Consider the following 22,599-nt stretch of genomic DNA (forward strand, 5'->3'; position numbering starts at 1 on the left):
GCACCCAGAGCGGACAGTTTTCACTTTGGAGGAGGGATTGGTCTTGCAGTTCTCCCTTTACCATTTCAGCGTCCATGCTAGAGTTGGGGAGGCTGAAAAAAACAAAACAAAAGAAAAAACAAAAAACTGTTTGCAGAGCAACACGTCCTCCCACCCAGATCCTGAATCGCCATTGTTAGGACGAACAACAAGAAAGGAAAACTCATTCAAATAGCAGCTCAGTTGTAGGGCCAAGGAATTTGCTTTTCCATTTTGCACCTTCCGATGTGCACAAAGGGACCACCTTTGTACCTGCACCCGGAATAATTGTGTACTGGTTTCCTGGGCTGTGACCCATTCAGCTTTTCAAAGGTATGCAAATTGAACGATGGTGGCGCGTATCGCTGGGATCCAGATTCACTGGATGACTGGGTCATTAGGAACTTCTGTCTCTGCATAGTTTTGCCTGGCAAAGAGGTTACTGCGAGTTATTGCTTCAGCATTCCTCCCCAAGTTCAAAGCTGACCACAGAGTCGAATGGATGAACGTGAAAAATACGAGCAGTAACTTAGACCAATACTAAGGTTTATCCTGCAGCCAAGCACAATGAGGAAGACAGTTGGGAAAATAATTCTTCATAACACCACAGAGACAACAAAGAGACATTAGGAGATTTACAAGATGTTCCAAGTTCTAGGTGAACGTCAACACCAAAGTTTGTTTCAGCTTCAGTTGACTTAAACAGCAACCTTACATCTGGAATAGTCTATTTCTAAGCCTCGTTGTAGTCAACAACTAGGAATATCAACAAGAGCCTAAAACAAACAAGTTTATCCTCGCATGTAGTTTGGATCGCATTCGCTTGTCTCCAAGCTTTTTGATGTGCCAAAACACATGTTCTCTATGTTACAGCAGCTTTGGATGCAAATGCAGATAGTTCACACTTATAGTTCCAAGCAGAAAAAACAAAAAACAAAAACAAAACTAAAGTACTCACAGTTCTCAGAGTGGAAATCAGGAACAAATTGCTCGTCACTGTCAGGAACTTGAGCTGAAATGAAAACAAAAATTAACTTTAATATATTTTGTTGCACACCCTGACCTCAGTCCGCCTTACTGTCTCTGCTCTGTGAAATCTGAGTCTTGGCTTCATTCAGATGACCTCCACTAAAAGATTTTCACAGCTTGCAGCGGCTTTTTCAATCGACAGATCAATTCAAAAGACCACAGAGCTCTTACACGGATCACGCATTTTTACCTACACGAGCTGCACCAACCTTGGAGGGACTAAATGTGACACAGTCAAGCAACAAGTTATTGAATCATACATGTCACTTTTCCCGCCGCGGCTCAGATAAAAAAAAAACTGTTTTAGCGATAGTTTTTTATTGTGAAATGTTCCTGCATTGGTTTCTTTTTCACAATCACATCTTTGTCAACCTGACAAACTCGATCTCGAACGCTTCCATCAACTTTCTTTTTTTTTCTAAAACACAACAGATTTTTTTTGAATTTTTTTTATTTGCTTAAACACACAAAACAAAAATAGATATCTTTGACCTGTGGGTGGTTTTTACTCCATTCTGCTAATTTCCAAAGAAAAAGCTCAGGAGGGCTAAAACAGGGTGTTCAGGCTAAACCAGAGAGAAACCTTTCTTTGTTGGAAAACTGCTGGAGCACAAAATTCTGAGAATAGTTGGTGTTTTGTCTGCTGTGTGTATAAGACAGAAACTAGAACTGGCTAAGTTAGTCATGAGGTGAGCGGTGAAAGCGTCCCTTTTATTTTACTGCGGAAAAATAAAAAGAAATGGAAGAGACAACAAAAACAAAATAAAAGAGCAAACAAGAAATAACTCATGAATCATGTATACACATGGAGAAGGGGTTCCATTTTTAGCATATTAGAGTATCACAATTAAATAGATAAAGTATTGCTAACAACAAAATAAAGAAAATTTAAAGTAAGTAATATTATCAATACTACTCTACCAAAAAAAACCCCAACAAAAATGACAAATTAGAGTGGGCATTTTGTATACATATACATGCACATGTATGCATTTATTTTTGGCAAGCAGTCAGGAATTATTTTAAGATTTATTTCAAGGACACGTAAATATGTTAGGAAACGTTATAGGGCCACCTTACACCGGTTTGTAAAAATAGATGAATCAATACACTGATCTAGCTCGTGTGATGCTGCCCCTGTTGCAGTGGTGTTGAATTTCAGAGGCCCTGATTAGGCACTCCTCCACAATGAAACTCATCACACTGAATAAGCAAAGCCGGCGAGGCCAAGGCCAGGTGCAGCAGAGCCGGACAGGCACTATTGCACCACCTTCTAATTCAAAAAACCCTATTCATGATGATCTTTCTGGAGCTTTGGGCTTTGTTTTTGCCATTTCATTAGGAAAAGCCTAAATTATTTGTCACCATCCCTTTAGTGTTGTGAAGGGCAAGGCCATTTCATTGAAATAACAGCCAAACCTTAAATACTGTTTAAACCAACAGAAATTTGGTTTAGGAATTTGAATAGTGCTGCAGAAAACTTGGGATAAATGTTTAAAACATGCAATAAGATCACTCATTTACTTACTGACTGTACTGTGTATAGATTATAGAAAACAGAAAGTGTGTAAGGATAACTTTTGTATTTCAAAAAAATACAAAAGCAGTCATTTTTGCTTTTTTTTTGTCTTATTATCATTCTGACATTTTTATGACATGCTCTTTAAGTTACTTGCTACACATTTTATGGCTTAACGAGCTGAAATGTTGTTCACACAATAAGATATATCTCCCACAAAGCAAGTTGAGTTTTAGGGTGAATGAAAATAAGCAAAACGTGAACATTTACTTGAAATGTAAGTTTTTGATCGCAAGCAAAGTAAATACATCTCACATGCTCAGGATCATATCAATTATTAAAATCTGGTAAAAAAAAAAAAAAAAAAAAATCTGGCAAACGTTTTATGTGTGTGGAGTCAAGGGCACTTTCCTGAATTTCTTTAAAACACATTAAAATGGCAAAATTTTACATTTTAAATATGCCAACACTCTTCTACCAGAGTAGAAGAGGAAGCAAATAGTTAATTGCTCCCTATAGCATGTCTTTGTACAAGATGAAGGCTTAAATGGACTTGCTGATATAATTGCTCAGACTTTATGGTCTGTACAATTTATGGTGGACTACCGACACTGACTACTGTCTAACAGCAGAGTCCAGAATGCATTGCAAGCAGTGAAATCAGACCAATCTCGATAATTAAAGCAAAGTTTTTCCCCCCCAGTAAAACCGTTACTGATGATTCTGATACTGGGACTATGCTTTATAACTGGTGTAATGCCACTCCAAACTCCATGCAAAGGTGCAACCGCAACAAACTCCACATTCAATGCTGACTTCAGTTCAGTTGACTTTCGGAGCGGAGCAAAACACTCGTTCTGCCTCCACAGTTAGGAAAACAAGAAGTATGTGCTTCTTTTAATTCATTCCATCTACATTTCCACTGAAGATAGTTTATTTTATTGGTGCGGTTGAAGTATTTGGAACTGTATTTTTTCGTGGTAAGAGAGTAGCCCGACAACATCAATCTGTCTTTCTCTCAAAATGAAATGAAAGCAATTCGGAGTTAACGAACACTTCCGAAGCCGGGACCGTGACTTTGCAATAATTGCAGCCTCACCGGAGAGGCGAAAAATCTGACCCAGCCAAAATGATCTCTCTCCCCTCTGCCAGTATTTGGATTTCCAGACAATGATACACAATGCAGAAACCAGAACTCACACTCAGAGGACAAAAAGAGGAAATAAGAAATTCAAATCCACTTTCATGTCGTCACACTCCTCCTTCCTCTGCAGAGGAAACCGGATGACTCCGCTCTGCAGCATGTTCTGATAAATCACATTGATTTCTTATGTAACGCTGCATCCTGTGATTTACTATATTATAATGATATTATCTCCTTTTAAGTTTTTAGTCCTTTGCCCTCAGGAGGGAGGCCTGCATGTGACAGAGCAAAGGCCAGTATTTAGTTCTGCAGGCCCACCAATCAATCACTTCCACTAGTTTCAACATGTCCAAAACAGAACACACTGGACCCCATAAAATTAAAGGCAGCAGAAAAGAAACGATGAGCTTCAGACATTATCGCAACCTCTTACTGTCTGTGTCTGTACACTTTCCTGAGTTTGAATGCGTGCGTGTGCACGCGCGCGAGCGTGCGCACGCGGATCTGATTTGTTTCCAGGAACATCCCGTCAGGAGCTTTCAGATGCAAGTCAGCACAAGACGAGAAGTGTGTTTATATGAGCCCAGACGCATGTTCTCCCAGATGCTTCCAGCCACCTTGAATAACTTTTTTCCCCCCTCTTTCCCAGCAGGAGATCCTGGGAGGAGTCAAGCAGCCAAAGTCATATAAACCTAAAGGCCAAAATGAGACAAGATGTGACAAGTTCCTGAACTCTTGCCTTTCAGAACTTCGCCCTTTCCGTTTCTCTCTCGCTCCCTCCCCTATTTGGTGAACAACAAGAAGAAGAAGAAGAAAAAAAGAAGAAATCTCCCTCTAGCTAACCAGCTTTTACAACTGCGGTGGATCCGTCACAACTGCAATCAGTCATGATAGGGTCTTTAATTAATGCAACAGGAAAGGAAAGGTTTAGCCGGGGGAAGCTGAAAACAAGCCAGTACTTAGGGTTAAATAACGCTTTGATAGGGTTACACTTCCATCTCTCTGCTTTCTGTTGCCTTGATCACTCTCTGACTCAACAATAAGCCATCGTACTATTTGTGAGTTCAAGACATTGTATCCTTTAAAAGGCTGCTTTGTTCAATAATAGGAAATAATGACTTTTAAGCATCAGAAAGATGAAAAGAGCATGTTATTAATGGATTTAAAGTGATTATTTCTTCCACTGAGCACTGAAAAAAAATACTCCCCCCGCCCCCACTTTGCTGTAAATGACCTAATCCAAAGCTGAGATAAGCCATGAAGTGGTGGAAAAAGGGTTTTTGATCTTTACTGTAAGTGATAAATCAATAAAATAAAACACACAATTCAACTTACAACTTGGAATAAATTCAAACTGTTGAAAAAAAGTATATCTGTGCCAAACTTTCTGACAACAACTATTATCCCCAAATCTGAAGGGCCAAACCATCGGCTGCACATATTCTTTCCGACAACGTTTTCAATAACGAAAAGTGAATGTAATTTTTATCTGCCTACCTCTGGGAACATAGTCATTGTATACATCAAAGAAAAAGGGATCAAATGTGTACTAAGTTGTGTATTTTATGACTTCTGTGCACTGCAGATACTGACCACCGATGATCACTTAGGATACCAAGAAAATCAGTTATTTTAAATCCATAAGGACAAGGATGATTTGATAATTTGCACAAATGTGACATGCAATTTCTCAGTAACTGTACTATGAATGATAAAGCCAGTGATTTTTGATTTAACTATAAGGGCACTGAATGTTAAAAACCGGAACACATTCCAATATGGGATAAATTGTCGTTCAAATACGGCAGACATATCTTGATTCACAAAAGTCTTAATGCAGCTACAAAAAGGTGGTTATTTATCCAAGATACAACATATCTACAATTAGAGTAATGACTGTAAAAAAAGCCCAAATTTATCTTGAGAAAGACAATAAAACAGTCGCAGTCAGACTGTATGTCAGATATTTCCTTTTAAGGCTTTTTATGCATCCTACTCAGGGATGTGGCAACTGTATTTGCAGCTTTCAGTTAAAAAGTGCATTTTTTTTTCCATCTGAACCTTTAAGAGAGGTCTACAGACACCTTTGAAGTGACACCTATTGTTGCAGCTTTATGACTCTGGTCTTTGTCTGAGTCAGTTGCTGGTGTGAAGTGGGTTTGCAGCTTTTGAACACTGCATGAGAAAAGGTGTAAAAGCTAATGTGGATGTGCACTGTTTGCCCCTTAAGATGGGCTGAGATCAAATGGTGCAGACACCATTTGAACACAGCCACAGGGTCTGATCGCTTAACTTTACTGATTTGCCGGTGAGCTGTGAGTGACTCATTCTCAATCCATTGTGTTGTTTTATTTTACCACTGATATTTTATTATCCTTAGAAACAGGAACAGTCTGCCCCAGAACATACTAAAGCTGCTGCAAAAGTTGCAAACTCCTCCAAAGATGTGCTTCAAGGTGATTTACTCGCTCACTTATTTAGCAGGTCAAATCCGCGGAGTGTTTCCTACATTATACAATTTGACGTGATTGTTTTTAAATTGCTGCGCAAGACACGACCTGCTCGCGAAGCTTCAGGAAGTGGAGCCGACTTAAACTGCCTGGTATGAAGTCGGATTCGCAGTGACACCAGATTAATCCGAGACTGTTTGGGTGATTAATGGGAGAGGAAATAAAGAGCTACGGCTCTGTTTTCAGTCTCTTGTTCTTCAGGAAACATTGGATCATTTGAGAATTGAAAGAGATTAATACTCCTCGTCACTGTTTGGTGGAGTTGATGATTACCTGTGAAATCTCACAGGAGTCATAGCTGGCTTTATGTAACAAGTTCAAATGGTTACAAACAGGGCTTGGAATGTTGTTAGGATGTGTCACATATTAAAGCCCAAAATAGTCAATTACAAGTATCTACTTATACGCAGACGTGACACAGATAGTACAAGGGCTTCCTCCGAAAGGCAGTGATTTAGGTAGTAACTGCACAGTACTTTAGAAATATGTGCAAGCTTTTTTGACTTTGGTATTCAAACATTTTAAAAACTCTTCTGCTTATTAATAAATTAGTTGGTCATAAATTCTGAAAACTCCATTAAGCCTTTCTCTCTTATTAAAAATGTATACATTTATTGGGATTAAATCACTTTTAAGTATGGAAGCATAGCAAAAAGGATACCGAAATGCTTATGTCAAACGATTTTGAGCTCGGCATTGACAAAACCCTAACCCCGACAGGTTTTAATTTTTAGAACATCTTTCACATATCGACCGTTTTAATCACCAAAGCTTTTAGAAGATATTGATTCATTGTCGAGGAGCTAAGCAGAAGTTTTTTTTTTTTTTTTTTTTTTTTTTTAAGAGTTGGCCTGAATGGACATTAACGAAATGCTGCCTTTGATCCTCAGAGCAGGGCTGTCCAACTTCAGTCCTCAAAGGATGTGAGCTTGGAACCTTTGGATGTGTCAAGCGTCCAACATGCCTAAATCAAATGACTTGATTTACTTCCTCATGCACTCGCATAGAACAAAGTCCTGCTAATCTCCTAATTATGCTAATCAGGTCTGCTAACATAGATACATCTCTATAAGATGCGGGACACTGGTCCTGTGATGCAGAGTTTGGTCCAAAGGACTTTTTCCCCCTGACGTTTATCAAACTGTGTCATGTTTCCAAAATTTTAGTCAGAGTATGGAAAGGAACTCACTGCTTGAAATCTTCTAGGGGGCGCTGTAACTGCATTTTGCCACTGCCAATGATTGATTTCCTGATTGGAAAAACTATTTTTCATTTCCATTTTTTTCAAAGTTTTGAAGATATAGTTGGAATTTAGATGCATTAAGCCATTAAAACAAAACATACCACGCTGCTACAGACGCACCCTGCAGCCAAAAACCCATAGTTTTAGATAATATCAGAATATGTACTTGCAGTGTTATTGCACTTGCAGACCAGGTTAACTAACGTCAGTCAGGGAAGGTTTGAGAGTCAAGTGTTTTCAGTGAGAATAGCAGTTTAAAGTTTCATGGAATGAGCTTAAGAAGTCTGTCATCAGCTATGGCCCAGATTGTCTTTCAAAAACTGAAACTTTGCTAAACTCTAAACCCCCGAAGCATAAAGAGACATGTGACGAACCTCAAAATGAGGGCTTTGATTCAAAATGGCTCAACTTCTTCTTTGTTTTAGGGCAAATCTCAAAATAATTTTTGTTGTTTGATCTTGGAGAGCTCTAGACGAGTACCAATTTTTACAGCTTCTTGGTAAATCTGGTGCAAGGGATTCCAGCTTAAGGTGCACTGTGGAGCTTTTTTTTTTCTTTTCTCCCCCCATCCCAATCCTCAGTACGCATTATTTTTTTCATCCACCCTTAATGCTGTGCAAAGATTTAAAGACTGTTGAAAGTTAAAAAGAGGCAATTTATTAAATTTAACACAGATTAATAATATTAGTTATATCTGAATATTATTGTTCATAGTTCTGAACAGTTTACACATAATCATGAAGGATTTTATTCCTTTTTTTTTTCCTGCAGTGGTCTAGCCTCTTCAATATACAATTAGTCTGGCTAGAGATGGAAATGGATGCATTTTAACTTCCATGCCTATACATTAAACTGGGCCAGTGGAGTATAACCTATAGGGGGTGCTGTAGAGGAACCATTCACTTTTTTGCACTTAATACATGCACATTATCAATGCTTGCATAATTTTTCATGAATTTCTGGGGAATGTCGAGGCCTCCAGGAAGGCAGTTCTTTCAACAGAAGGGAAATGGAGGAATAAAAAAACACATGTAAGAATGATTTAAGGGACTGCAGTATAGTTAATCATCTTTTTTTTTTCCTTTTTTTTTTTTTTACCCTGGTAACCGTTCAAATATATTAATTTTTGCTGTCTCCAATCAACACATTTTTATGAGTTTCAGGACTCCAAAAAGGCATTTCATGTTATAAAAGACAAAAGATCACCAGACATTTGCAATTCAATAGGTCACTTGGGTGTACCAGGAAAATTTTTTAATCTAAATAGACACTCACACTTTTGTATGAGATGTGAATTTATTGAACTAACATGGGGAAAAAAATCTAAAATAAAGTGGATTTTAGTTTATACTAAAACATCAGTACATTATAGTTTAGTACATCATTATGAGAAGGAAAGGAGCTAGTGGGAAAAAAAAGCAAAGCATGATAAAGAAAGTGACGTACAAATTGACAAAGGCGCACAATAACCCCCAGTCTGTAATTCATCTTCAGTGTATGAATTACACTGAAGATGTAATTCATACACTGAATTACATCTTTGGTTATAAACCGGTTTGGTTTTATAAACCAAACATATTAATGGAAACTCTGTGGGTCACAATACACAGACATGTGCTTTCAATTAAGACATGAGGTGAGCACAAAGGATCCGTCTCCTATAGGCACAAGAATGTAAAACAGCCAGATTCATCACTGTGCAAGTGAGACAACAACAGCTTACAAAAAAAAAAAAAAAAAACACGTAGAAGGAACTTTAAACGGGACTCAACCTGATGTGGTTCACATTTGAATATAAATGTCAAAACTGGAGCGGCATTCACCCTTTAAATCTCCACATCAAAGCACATCAAAGCAACAAGACACAGCAAAATTTACACCTCAGACTGTGGTCCTCTTTTACACACATCCACACTCTCTGTGCTGGATCACTGCTTGGGTCCAGATCACCACAACAAATGCTCCAAATGACCCACATCTTGTGGTATTTTCCCTTCCCTCCTCGCAGGCGGCATAATTACTGTATTACGGCTCACGTCAGCGGCGCTCTTCTTAGGTCAGCTCAGTGACAGTTGTCTCTGACTGGGCCTCATTTCGTTGCTATGTGCGTTTGAGTGACACAAGCCAAACAGGCAGTTTGTTTGCATTGGCTGCAGTTTGGCACGCACTCCACATGCCAACATGGCCAAAGTAGGATGTGCTCGAAGCTAATAATGTCCTGTCTGTGCTCACTCGGGCTGCTTTTTCTTTGGTAGGGAAAACGAGGGATTGTGGTTTGTGAGTGTGTGCGGGCAGAGTCTGTCCCAAGACTGTATGGAGACCTAAGCAGAAGGGGCTTCTGGGTCTTACCTCCAGTTAAATTCCCATGAAAAAAACCCATACATGTAAAATACTTAATGGACTTTGTAACGTATAACACTTTTCTAGTGATACCAACCACTCAAAGCACTTTAACACTATGCATCTCACCCCCTCTTCCCCGCTGCACTGACTGACGCCCATACTTTCATTGGAGTAAGAGTTCGTCATGTGAAATTAGTCATTCTTTTTTAAAAACAGCATGTGAACATGTTATTCATTTGGAAAATATATTTTGTGTAGTAACAATTGAGCAGATATTTCACATGTGTAAATGTTATTGTGTCCTAATGAAAACTTTCTGGATTTGATAGATGTCCCTTTGTGTTTCACATGTAAAACATTATGCAGTGTAGTCGGCACAATACATGTGGCACATCTTTCATACGTCAAATGTTTACATGTTAGTTTGAGGAATGTAAAAAATAAAAATAAAAATTAAATGTGAATTTTGGTGTAGTCATATTGTGATCATGTTCTGTGTTTCTTAAACATGAAAACATTGTGTGTTTCATCGAATAGGGGGATCAGAAATGCAAAACTATTACTGCTAACGTATCTTCATTCACAACTGACACTAATATGTCAGTTGTGAATGAAGATAATGTATATTAATTGTTACTTAATTTCTTGTTTCATGAACTTAGCCTACACTTTTATATTTATACTTAAACTTGTAAATGTAAATGTTCAAATTTAAGAGCAGGCTAAGTTTGCATAACCTACAGCCCCAAATAAAAAACCCAGGTTCGTGTGAGAAGCCAAGCTTTCTTAGTTTGTGTATGCGTCCGGCCAGCACTGTGTAGGTGTGTCTGTGTGCGTGTGGGTGTGTGTGTGTGTGTGTGTGTGTCACATCAGAATAGGATATATCAGTTTCTCAACAAGACAGATCAATGCCTAGGAAACACTTCAAATCCTCAAGTTTTGTATTGAACATTCAATCAGTTTGCATGATTATCACAATCAGCACAGATAAAAAAAACAAAACAAAACAAAAAAAACGTTCTGAGAAATCTCACCTTCTGTGAGCCAAGTCTCTTGTAGTTGGCTTAAATCCTGGAAGAGGTCTGTGTGAAAACAGAAAAAAAAAAGGCAAGAGTGAATATTCCTCATAGAACAGAAAATAATTACGTTTCACGCTCTGACACACACACTGACATCGTTTTCTGCTCCTGGAAGCCCCCAAAAATCCAAATCTGTTTGTTTCTGTGTCCTTTACCTTCAGATTCCTGAGGGGGTAATTCTGTGTCCATGAATTTCCTTTTTGCTGCCATCAACAGTCTATTTAGGGGCCCATTTCCTTGCGACTTCTGCAAAAGCAATGGATATTAACAGAATCCAGCCGAGCACTTCAACAACAGAAGTATCAAAACAGTTCACGGCAGTCCTTCACTGTCCACTAATTGGGCACATCTGACCGGGAAATCACATGAAAGCGCACAAAGCGGCAATATGTTTTGTGATGCATATTTTAAAAGAACTCATCGTGCCTAAGACAATATCGCATGTGTCACTTAGGGGCAGTGGGGGTGTGAGGGGGGGACATTTTGACCAAAATAGTTACTTGAAGCAAACGAAACCAACAAAATAAATTGACAATAACTTTTAAATACGCACAGGCGTAACTTAGTGGATGCTTTTGTCTCCCCCTTTCCCGGCAGTTGCAATCAGTGCAGACAAACACTTTTTCTATCGCAACTCGTGCAGACGCGACGCGAACACGAATAAAGCCGCGGCAAGCAGCGAAACAACAAGGCTGGGGTGGGAAAAATACAAATGTATAGAATGAAGCAACAAAAAGCGTTGAGACATACGTACATTTGCTAAAGGGTAAGGCACTTGCTGGTCCAAATATCCATCCATCTTATAATCCATCCGTTTAACCGTTTGCGGTCATTTGCGCTGAGTTGGAGAGGGATCCACGCAGGCTGCAGGGAAGAGGAGGGAGCGCTGTTTGTGAATGGAGCTGCGTGGAGGCTGCATGCATAATGAGCTCCATTCACAAAAAATGCCGAGGGGAAGTGATGGCGAGTGATTACCCAGCGGGCAGCGGCCCTCTTTACAAATCTCTTTTGTGCACATGCGTGTGTGTGTGTGTGTGAGTGAGTGAGTGTGCGTTGATTTCACAAGCAAATAAACAACCACTTTTCCCCGCATTCATTCATCAAATAACGCGACTTTTACTTTTATTTTTTTATTTACGTAACAAATCGCGTTTATGATGGTGAGAAATACGGAATGATTGCATTTTGCCGACTACATACAGTTTTTTTTTTTTTTTTTCAATATTTCTTTCTTGCCACGTCTGCCCCGGGTTTGTTCTTGGATACAGCTAAGTCCAGAAAGTTGCGTTCGCGTCGAGGCTCCTACCCCACAAACTTCATCTGAATTTTGATCAGCTTTCGGTGAAACTGATTTGAAAGTGTGGAGTGAGCTGTTATTTCTGCAGCAGATCTAATTTTGGTGAGATTCGCTCTTCCAGGTCGACTCCACTGGACGGTTCTGATTGGTGGGTCTCCTCTGTAGGGCTCGAATTTCTCGCTTTTGTCCGGTTGAATTCACCGACTTCTGAATGAAGTCTCGGTTCCCCGTGTGAGCCAATCAGACAGCTGATCGTCGGGGTCCTAGCAACGATGGGCGGGGCTGACACTCGAGGAGCCAATGAGCTCTGAGCAGACTGTGGGCTTTTTCTACTGGATTTTCCAGTTGTTTTTCATTCACAAAAAAGGAAGAGGGGAGCGAGAGAGAAGGGGGAAAAATGTCCATTCATAAAAACTTGCCCTGGCATGAAAGGTTTAATATGTTTTTTTTCGCCTTTGCATGGGAAAACTCAAAGAATCTCCTTTTATTTACCTGCTTTCAACTCCATGGCTCTGTAGTTATGACAAGATGTTATCAGAACCTCGGAAGAAAAACAAGCTCCCCTTGTGTAGTTAAAAAAAAAAGAACATTAAACCTGACTCCTAGAAGCACAGGAATATGCAGTCTCCCATTTTTGTGGCTTAAGTTCACCTCATAAGGAAACCACAGCATTTAAAATGCATATGAGCAGTTCTTGTGTGAATGGGGCCCAGGACAGCCCTCTCCTTCTGCCCCCTGCTCCCCATATACATCTCCGATCTCCAAAGATAACCAAAATAAATACAAGAGAAAGTTTTTTAAGTGATTTATTCTGGCAGCATGTACAACAGTAATCACTGGAATGTTGTTTTTGTACAGAACCATATAATCTAGATTCTGTCAGTAACACATTGTCCCGCCCTATGGTGGTGCCCTGGGTTTTGACCCACACTGAGGCACGAGTGACGGCACATTCTAAGATTTTATGAAAAAAGGGCAGTGAAATATTTCCAGCTTGTTCAAACCATTTTGTTGCAGTTTCAGGAACTTTATTTTACAAATAAATAAATAAAAAATAAAATAAAAAACTCAGAGAGGAACAGGGTGACTCCAGGAGGTTCTAGGCTTAGGGGTCGCATTGGGGCCCCTTAGTCTTGGTGTGAACACCGAAACCAGAAGGCTTCATATTATTTAATAAACAAGGGATCTTTGTTTTCGTAAGATTTTGTTTAAACAGCATAACCTGTAAGGCAGTTTTTAGATAAATGCCAAAGTTAGCTATGTTGAGAGGTTCCAGAAAAAAAAAGGTAAATAGTTTTAAAAACAATAACTTTCTTGTATTGATTTTGAAAAACAGGCAAACAAACAAATGTTGAAAGTCTTTGGACGTTAGTCAGAATCAAAATTGCACCACTGTATGTTTTCCAGAAGGACGTGTATGTCTGAAAAACAAGAAAATAATCAACAAAGAATTTTATTTAAATGGAATGGGAAGGAAACTATCTGCCAAAGCTGAACAATTAGTAGAAAAAAGATGCTGCAATTAGAAGGAGCAATACTGAATTTAACAATTAAAATTGTGTTTTTTCTGATAAGCTAGCAATACCTGACAAAAATGATTTTCCCTGAACTGATCACATGAATAAATATGCATTTAGGACTTTCTGGAAAGAGGGAAGCAGTGAATTTAGGCAATACATTTGAAGGACTGGCCATTAATCCCTACCGGTCCCCCTCTTCATGGCACCACTGGAGAGAAGAGTTCAGATTGGATTTGCGTTCAGTTTCAGCAGTGGCTGAGATTCAGAGATATTTCATGAAGCACGTTAGGACCATCTGTGTCTTCTTCCCCTTCCTCCTCTCTCATCTGCACTGTGCAGGTTACTTCCTGTTTAATGATATTTAGATGCCCATTTAGATGTATATAACAGGCTATAAATATTGAATCAGGTCTGCTCTTTACAACTATGGCTGATACATTTCCCTATAGTGCGAGGCAGATTTAAAATGAATCGAATTATGGATCTTCTAAACTATGTTTCTTTTACAGAAATAAGACTAGTTTTACTCAACAAGTCCAAGATTATTTAATCTCAACAACATTCCTTCCTCTTTTGGACTATATTGACTTGATGTTTACAAATTCACCTGGACAATATATTAAGAAATTGTATTGTTGTGCACTTCGTTTCATTATGTGGTTGTTGTGTTCACTATTGTAATATGTAGACTCAGTGTTTGTAGACAGTCACATATGCTCCTTTTCGTGTGTGAATATACTGAGAAGACTTACTTGACTGTTTTTATTATTGTGTCCCAAACCTGGCATGGCCCTCTTTCCCGTCCATATGTTTGCTCCTAGAGTTCCTAAAGATCTGGGTAAGAAAGCATTGCAATATGCTGCCCCTTCTGTGTGAAAGCACTTTCAGGTAGAGTCGAAATCGATAGAGAATTTGACACTTTGTGAACCAAAATCCGGTAAAGAAGTGTGTTTTGTTAGTTGCGATTGCTTTTGTTAGTTGGTCGTGTTTTTTCATTTACTAAGTTAATCATGTAATGCTTCCAAGCATTTCAAACTAAACAAATGCATGTTGCAGATCTCAATAAGGTTTTATATATGGCCAACTAAGGTTATAATTATTACTTCATATGTCGTTTAAAAGCTCTCCAGCTCCTTCATGAGCTGATGGGGAAGCTGCAAAGCAATGTTTTGACTACTTTCAAACTTTTTATGGGTACTCCCCCCAAAAAAACTGTTTTCAAAGGACAAACAGTTATAACCTCCTCCACTTTTAAATTTTGAATTAACTGTGATTAACAGATTTTTTGAGAAACTCATTTCCAAAATTTTGCTAGCCAAGAAATAATCTAAATATGACCTGTCTGTCAACATGAAGTAGGCCAAAATATCTTTTTTATGATTTATGGAAGATGCGTGTTCCATTGCATCTGATGTAAAAACAGGTGCAGTGCTTAAGAAGAAGACATCATAACATAACATCATAATAACAGTTAAAAAGTGGTGGCAGTGTAATGACCTAAAAGATTTGCCTTAACCATTGGAGACATAAACTTGGCCTTTTGGTGAAAAAAAAAAAATCCTGGTTAAATTGTTGAATTTTACAGAATAAAAATCACGTCGTGTGTGTATAAAGTCATGAAACAACCTAAAAATTCCCTTGATTATTTCCCCCCAAAATTGACTTTTTAAAATGGGTGTATGCACTTTTGAGATCCCCTGTAAATTATTTTAGTTTGTGTAAAGACTTCTTTTCAATGTTCAAACTAAAAACACAGCATCGGACTAAAGTCTGACTAAAACTAATTTACATATGAGTGAAAAGCCTGACTAAAACTGAACTAAAATCTAAACCAAAGCTGCCAGAACTGTGTGCTTATGTATTTGCTGAATGAAGCAAGCAGAAAGCCTTTTCCACCAGTACTTGTCGAGATATATGCCACTAACCTGACACATCACGTTGCTACAAATCACACAAGATTTACAACATCTTTAGACCCTTTAGGATGAATTGTAAAAGTGAAGACCATTGGCAGTGGCTATCGATCGTATTTCATGTATTTCATTTACAGAACCCTCCTCTCCTCCACACACACACACGCGCACACACACACACACACACGCACACGCACGCACACACACACACACACACACACACACACACACACACACACACACACACACACACACACACACACACACACACATGCAAAGTGCTGAAAAGCATTGTGAAATCTATTGTAATAGTCATCCACCTTTGAGTCTAATATAGCTTCGTCAGCAGTGAGATAAGTACTGACAGAGACAGACGGGAGACATTTTAAGACCCGTGCAGCGCTGTGGAGTGGACTCAAAGTGCTTATTGATCAAAGCTGGCTGTGCTTGATGGATGGATGAAATGTTATTATAGCTTCAAACGTTGTAGTTATGGAGAGACGCAGTGCTGAAAACGGAGGCAAGATGTGAAGACGTTCAGAAAGAGTGAAAAACTTAGGATGAAAAGCGACGTTTGAAGCGAAATGGATGGACAGACACACACAGAGAGTGTTTGGAAAAGGAAATTTAGAGAGAAGACTCATGAGGTGAGGCGTTGGGGGGGGAGGGTGCGGTGAGGAATTCTTGTCGACAACACCTCTCGGGTTCGGGTCTCTCTCTCTATCTGAAGCTTTTAGTCTTCATTCCTCCTCTAGTTCTCCCGATAAGGCCGATGGTGAATGATATAGAAATGAGGATTCCTGATAATACAAGGACATCACATACAGATTTACTGGAAGCATAATGCACGATCTTAACAGTCACAACCACAACAGATTTTTAACAATTAGAAATGCATTGGTCAGAGACTTTGTGGATGGTTTCTGCTCTCTGATTTTTGTAAAAGTTGCAAAAGCTCTAGTAATGATTTTAGTCCATTGCAGTTTATCCTTCCATTACCATAAATAACATTCAACATAGAATAAATAATTTTTTGTTTTCATAAGTTTGTGCTGTCTTCCAATCAACTCTTTATTGCTAAAAGACATAATGAATCTTCTCAAAAACAGAACCAAGTAATTTTGACTTATTTGTTCAGGTCTCTTATAATCTTCAAATATTCTCTAATAAAACCAAACTAAAAAGCAGAACATACATCCATTACAAAACAGATTGTACACAAGTAGCTTTTTTATTTCGTTTTTTAGTATTCCTTAAACCATAGAAGTGTGCGCAAATCACAAAACACACCAGTACTTATCACACGTTCCAGTCAACAGTAATAACAACTTTGTCCCGCTTAATATTTGGGAGGGAAAAACGCTGATTTACTCCCAGAAGTGTTAAATTATTAAAGCATTTACTCATTTTTTAAAAATTGCTATTAGGAATCTTTTTATAGGTTTTCTGTTAATTGCCCTTACGTGTATTAGAACCAGAGGCGTCATCACATTGTGTGTGTTTTGGTGCGTAATAAAACTTTTTTTTATTCCATTTCCTTACAAAGAGATAATGTCTTTCTACTTCAGCTGATATTCTTTTAGTCCATGTTTTCCAAAAACAAAAACAAGCAGTCACACTTGGTCAGAAAATCTGTCCTGGCTGGAACGTATCACTCCACCTGGAAAGTTGCTACAAATACAAATACTTGTGTGAAACAATAGCGCAGGAGTCTCACATGCCCTTTCTTGTGGGTCAGTGCCCAAAAACAGGCTTTGGATAGTGTCTTTTCCAAGACAACCAAAAATAATAACACTTCTGCGCACGTTCCCAAATATCTCGCATCCCTGCTGCCAAAGGGATGTCCCATGTCCTGCCTGCAATGTGAAACACAAAGTATCTGGTTTACACCCAGGACAGTGTTTCCTAAGCAAACAATACAGACCTTAAAATAACCTCAGTCAAAATAGAGATCGCTCTGTTTGTTGCATGATTTTTTTTTCCCCCCTCCAAACATTTCCTTCAAAGACCAAGTTGGATTATTTGAACTCATGACCTTCCTGAAAAGATTTTTCTGTTCAAGGTAAAGAAACACTGCATATCATGTTGCCGCTCAACAATTTGCTCTAAGCAAGGCATGCTTTAGTGCATTACAGTGCCTTTCAGAAGTATTAAAGTTTTACATTTTATCCTTTCACAACCACAAACTTCAAGGAATTTTACTGAGATTTACTACGATAGACGAACACAAAGTAGTCCTTTGTTGCAAAGTTGAAGGAAAATGTCACAGGGTACAGAGTAACAATGTACGATGCAAAAATCTGAAAAGTTTGGAATGCACATGTATGCAGATATTCTCAGATGAGCCTTTTTGTGTTGGCAAGTGTATAGATAGTTAAAAAAAATCCTTCAGGAGTTCCATAAATGTCATCTGAAAAGGTTGATGCACATTTGATTTTAGACTCCCTCAATTAGTACTTTTCAAAGCCTCATTTTGCAATAATTACTGTTGCAAGTCTTGTGAGGTACAGTTCTGTGAAAACAAATATTTATCCTCTACATATTTATTATCGTTCTGATTCATAAAACTGTTTTTAAAATCAGACATAGTTGGCATAGGTAAAAAAATAAAAAAAATAAAAATAAAAATAAAAAAGCTAATTTGGACATCGGAATCAGACCAGAATCATGCCTGCCTTGGTAAGTTTGCAGTTATCTCATGCTTTTTCCACTCAAATGATGTACTGAGCAGAGATTTGTGAGATGACTAGGTTATGTTTTATAACCTGACCTTTATTCCATTGATCTTAATAATGCTATTTGTTCACTCATTTGGATTTGTACTGAGACTAAATTAAACACAGGTGAACTTAATTTAGTAATTATGTGATTTCTGAAGGTGCCTGGTTAGTGGTTTCATTACATTCTACTGAGAGGCATCAGAGGAAAATAGGGTTGAATACAAATACACCCTGTTGTTCTTGCTCACACGCAGATTACATTTTACATAGCACAAGCAGAGTATCATTTTACTTTGACTTCCCATTTTCTACTTTGTGTTGGTCTATTACGCACATAAAATCCCAATAAAAATGCAGTTCACAAAATGTGAGAAGGTTTAACAGATCTGGCATCGTTCTCAAGGCCTTGCAGCTGGAACAGCAACAGATGACTTTCTGTTTTGAGATCAAAGTGCAAGAATAAAAGGTGGAGACTTGAAACATTATTCCAGAAAATTTAATTTATAGATCCCAGTAATAGAATTTGGCCAGAGAAGAAAATGTGACTGCCATTCATGCAACATCCTGTAAATTTCTGGCAGTGCTGTTCAGTCTCCTAAAATGCAACACTTGCCTCTGCCCTCCTTCAAAGAGGCGTGCATTTGTAAAAACACAACAAAACTGAAAGGGATCTTTAAATTGATAAACTGTCAGTTTCATGTTTAATGCATGCCTCTATAGATGTGTGCATTTCCTCCCTCTTTGCCCGTGCGAGTTGTAAAAACCCTCCCAAGGTCCCTCTCTTCATTCCCTCATCACACTGCACCGTTGCTGGGATTCCTGCCTGTGTAAAAGCCATAGTCCAGAAATGTCACTGCTGGCATGTGATGAGAGCTGGTGCGCCAAACCAAGCGTGCCTTCTAGCCACCTGCGACCCAACCTCCTCTAGCACACACTGGCTTGCTTGTTTGTTCACCATCCATTCCTTTGCCATTCCGCTTCTAAGTCAGCCTGTCTGGCCTGCCCTGGGCCTGTGAAAGATCAATCAGGTGAACACAATAGCATTTATAGGGGTGTTTTTGACTGGTGGCCGTGTAGAATTAAGGCTGCCGTGCAGCTGCACCGGCCCAGTTGAGCTGCCAGAAACACAAACACAAAAGCTGAGTCAAAACGCTCTCTTCACAGATGTACAAATACATGCTAATGTGTAGTTTTTACAATCAAAATACTGATTTGATTTTCTATTTAAAAGTTTGATGCACATATAGGCTGGCTGGGATCTGTTGTTTCTGAATCAGTTTTGTTTTTATTACAAGGTTGAAATTTGGAGCTGAAAGTTAGGCAGAAAGGTTTTACTAATAGACATATCTCGATATTAGATAGATCTGTATGTTTTTTAAAAAAAGGGTCTAGAGAATGTGGGCTACATACATGAAGTGAATAGAGTTTAACATAAAGGCATCAATACCAAGTTGTCAAGACTTATTTTTAAAGTCTTTTACAATTTTTCCACTGATCAGAGTTGTTTTATTCATAGAAATTAACAGTTAATATCTGCAGATGCTTTTTATTATTTGTCTCTTTTACAAGATATGTTATGATCCGTAGTTGTTTTGGGAGTTTGATTTATTCATTCTATCTTGATTATTCTGTGTTCTTTGATTAGATCAGTCTTGTTTCTGTTTCACTTTAGTTCAGTCCTTATTAGTGTTTAGTTCTCGTTTCCAGTAATTTTTAGTTACTCTAGTTTAATTGTGTTTTTTAAGTCTAGCTATTCTTTAGTGTTAGATTTATTTCCTGGTCCCCAGTGTATTTTCTCTTGCCCCATGTGCCATTTTCTCACTCTTTCTCTCCTCAGTCTGCTGTCTGCATTCTCCTTTTACACCTGTAACCTGTTAGTCAATTAGCCTTGTCTTTTGTTTCAGCATTCAACCTCCCAGTACCTCATCCTCAGTCACTCCTTGCTGGCTCCTCTTGTTACCCCTCTGTTCTGTCCTGTGTGCTCCTCATTTCTCCTTGCTGGTTTCTTTCCCTTGGCTTTTTGATTTTTGTTCTGACCCTCTGTGTTCTCATGGATTTTTGTAAGTTTTTGTTCTTATATTTTCATTAAATCTTCACTCCATCCCTCAGTCAGTCTGCATTTGGATCCACTCACAATGACAACATATGTCTGAAACCTTCAGCTGAAATAACAAGGAAGTTACAAAACTTTTAATGAGAAAATCTTTAACTCATTGCTTACTAACTGCAAACTCTAACTCTCTATTGTGATTTCTAGAGTAAACTGGCACAGTCACTAAGCCAACTGTTGCTCTCCACACCACCCTTCAGCTGACTAAAAGAAGGCTGTTATACTTCTACCCTGCTTACAAGAAATACACATTTCACTCGTTCAAAACAACTCTGAAGAAAAACCACCAACAACAAAAATTGTCATTCCATGAAAACGAAATATATTAAACAAAACTGATCAGGTGTGAGCTAGTTTTATATTTTCATTGGATTGTTTCATTTCAAACAATTGTAACTAGTCTTGCTAAAGCCCCTACTTTTACATTTGTAAAATGTTTACATAAATGCGGACACATGAAAACGTCTACACGAATGTGCACGCATTCGTGTTTAGATATCGACAACATAAAGGAGTCCTCTTTTGTGACCAAGAGGAACAGCTTGGAGACTAGAGAGTGTTGGGAGAGCTGGTGTTTGATTCCAAACATTGGATGGCTGTAAAAAGACACAGAGGGGCTTTGTTGACATCTCTGTCTTTCCTTCTCACACTAACTGCTCACATAGTGCCAGTTTTGAGTAAACCATCCTATTGTTGGGTCCTGCACCCTCTTAACCCGCATTTCCATTTATATCCCATTTTCCACTTCATTTCCATACCAATTTCAGAGGACAAAAAAAGCCAGTGTTATGTCATTTATAGTGATGCAGCTGGTTTTTCTATCCCAAAAAAAAAGAAAAAAAAGGGGGGGGGGAAACCAGTGAGATAGCCTGCAGGGCACGGCCTCCCCTACATCAAAACTGCTTGTGTTAATTCAAAGGCAGGACGCGTTGATGGTTGGCTCGTTTGGCAAACTGATGACAAAGATGCCTATTATGGTTTTGCCTTGATGCCATAGTTAGCACTGATTTGGCGGGGGGAAAAAAGAAACAGATTAACAGCAAGTTATTTTAGCTTGTTCCTGACATTTTCTGTTGAGGTTTCATGGCTTTGTGAAACTTTATTGGAGTGTTTTCTTGCTCTGTGTAGATGTACTTTTCCTTGTATTTACTCCAAGCCTTGTAAACTCTGTGGTGTAAGCAGATCTTCTCAACAGACCAACACACACCACTGCTTGAATGGGTGAATGAATGGGTAGTTGTATTTAGCTTGAGTATCTATAAAACCACTATGTCTTGCTATGGTAAATTTGTTAGGGTACTTCGGCAGCCCTAAGTTTTATTTTTGGCATCCTTAAAAAATAAAGGTAGAATAATAACAACACCATAGGAAAACCTAGTTCTCAAACTTTAAAATGACCATATCGTTATTCAAGAAATCAAATAACTAATGATACTATATGTACATATGAATATTTTAGGATGTCATTTATGGGCAGTTGGGATATGCTACATTTTCAAGAATGAGACTTAACAAGATTCTTGCAAAAAAAAAAAAAAAAAAGTGAGAACACTATTTATTTATTACCAACACACACTCTGTTTCATTGAATCTCTGTCCAGTGGAATGTCTTTGATAATTTTGACAACTCCTAGTATTTTAGAAAATAGCTCAAGAATTTATTTTCCAGCAGTCACTGTTAGCAAGTGGTGTGAGTAGGTATCTTCAAATGCTAACAATGTCAGACAAATGTATTCTGATGTCAACCGAATGAACACTTCTTGTATTCTCCTGCCTCTGAAATGGTTGGAAGCTGACAGAAGTTATGAGGGTGTTAGATCTCTGAACTGTGCCAGACAGTCCTGTACTTACACATCTTCTAATCAAAAGCGGGAGCTTCGACATAGCGCACTGACCGCCAAAGCAAAACATGGAAGGTGACCCTTTGCATCTGTAATAACAAGCTGGTTTCCTACATGTACCGAATACTTGACACGCCACACTGCCTTTGAAGTTAGCAACAGGGTATGTGTGGCTGGCACCTGTGCCATCATCTACCATCTGGGACTTTACTGGGCCAAGAACATCAATGGTTGCCTTTGAAGGAGTGCACATTGATCATCGAGCAGGAGCAGTGATGACATGGTTTATCTTCCATTACCATAAGCTTTGTCC

At 38.6% G+C, this 22,599-nt stretch overlaps 1 protein-coding gene across 1 annotated transcript in view; it reads right to left on the reverse strand.

Moving 5' to 3' along the window:
• etv4 (ETS variant transcription factor 4) overlaps positions 1 to 12,580 on the reverse strand; it is a 41,470-nt gene extending 28,890 nt beyond the window's left edge. The window contains exons 1-4 of the mRNA XM_014979886.2: positions 11,640 to 12,580; positions 11,041 to 11,131; positions 10,841 to 10,888; positions 977 to 1,030 (exon numbers count right to left, since the gene is read on the reverse strand). Coding sequence (XP_014835372.2) covers positions 977 to 1,030; positions 10,841 to 10,888; positions 11,041 to 11,131; positions 11,640 to 11,696 — 250 coding nt within the window. The 5' untranslated portion in view covers positions 11,697 to 12,580. The remainder of the gene's footprint in view (positions 1 to 976; positions 1,031 to 10,840; positions 10,889 to 11,040; positions 11,132 to 11,639) is intronic.
• Between the last annotated feature and the right edge of the window lie 10,019 nt (positions 12,581 to 22,599).

Source organism: Poecilia mexicana, unplaced genomic scaffold, assembly GCF_051168715.1.
Source record: "Poecilia mexicana isolate PSO_F unplaced genomic scaffold, ASM5116871v1 scaffold_19, whole genome shotgun sequence".
In the NCBI taxonomy this organism is placed as follows: domain Eukaryota; kingdom Metazoa; phylum Chordata; class Actinopteri; order Cyprinodontiformes; family Poeciliidae; genus Poecilia; species Poecilia mexicana.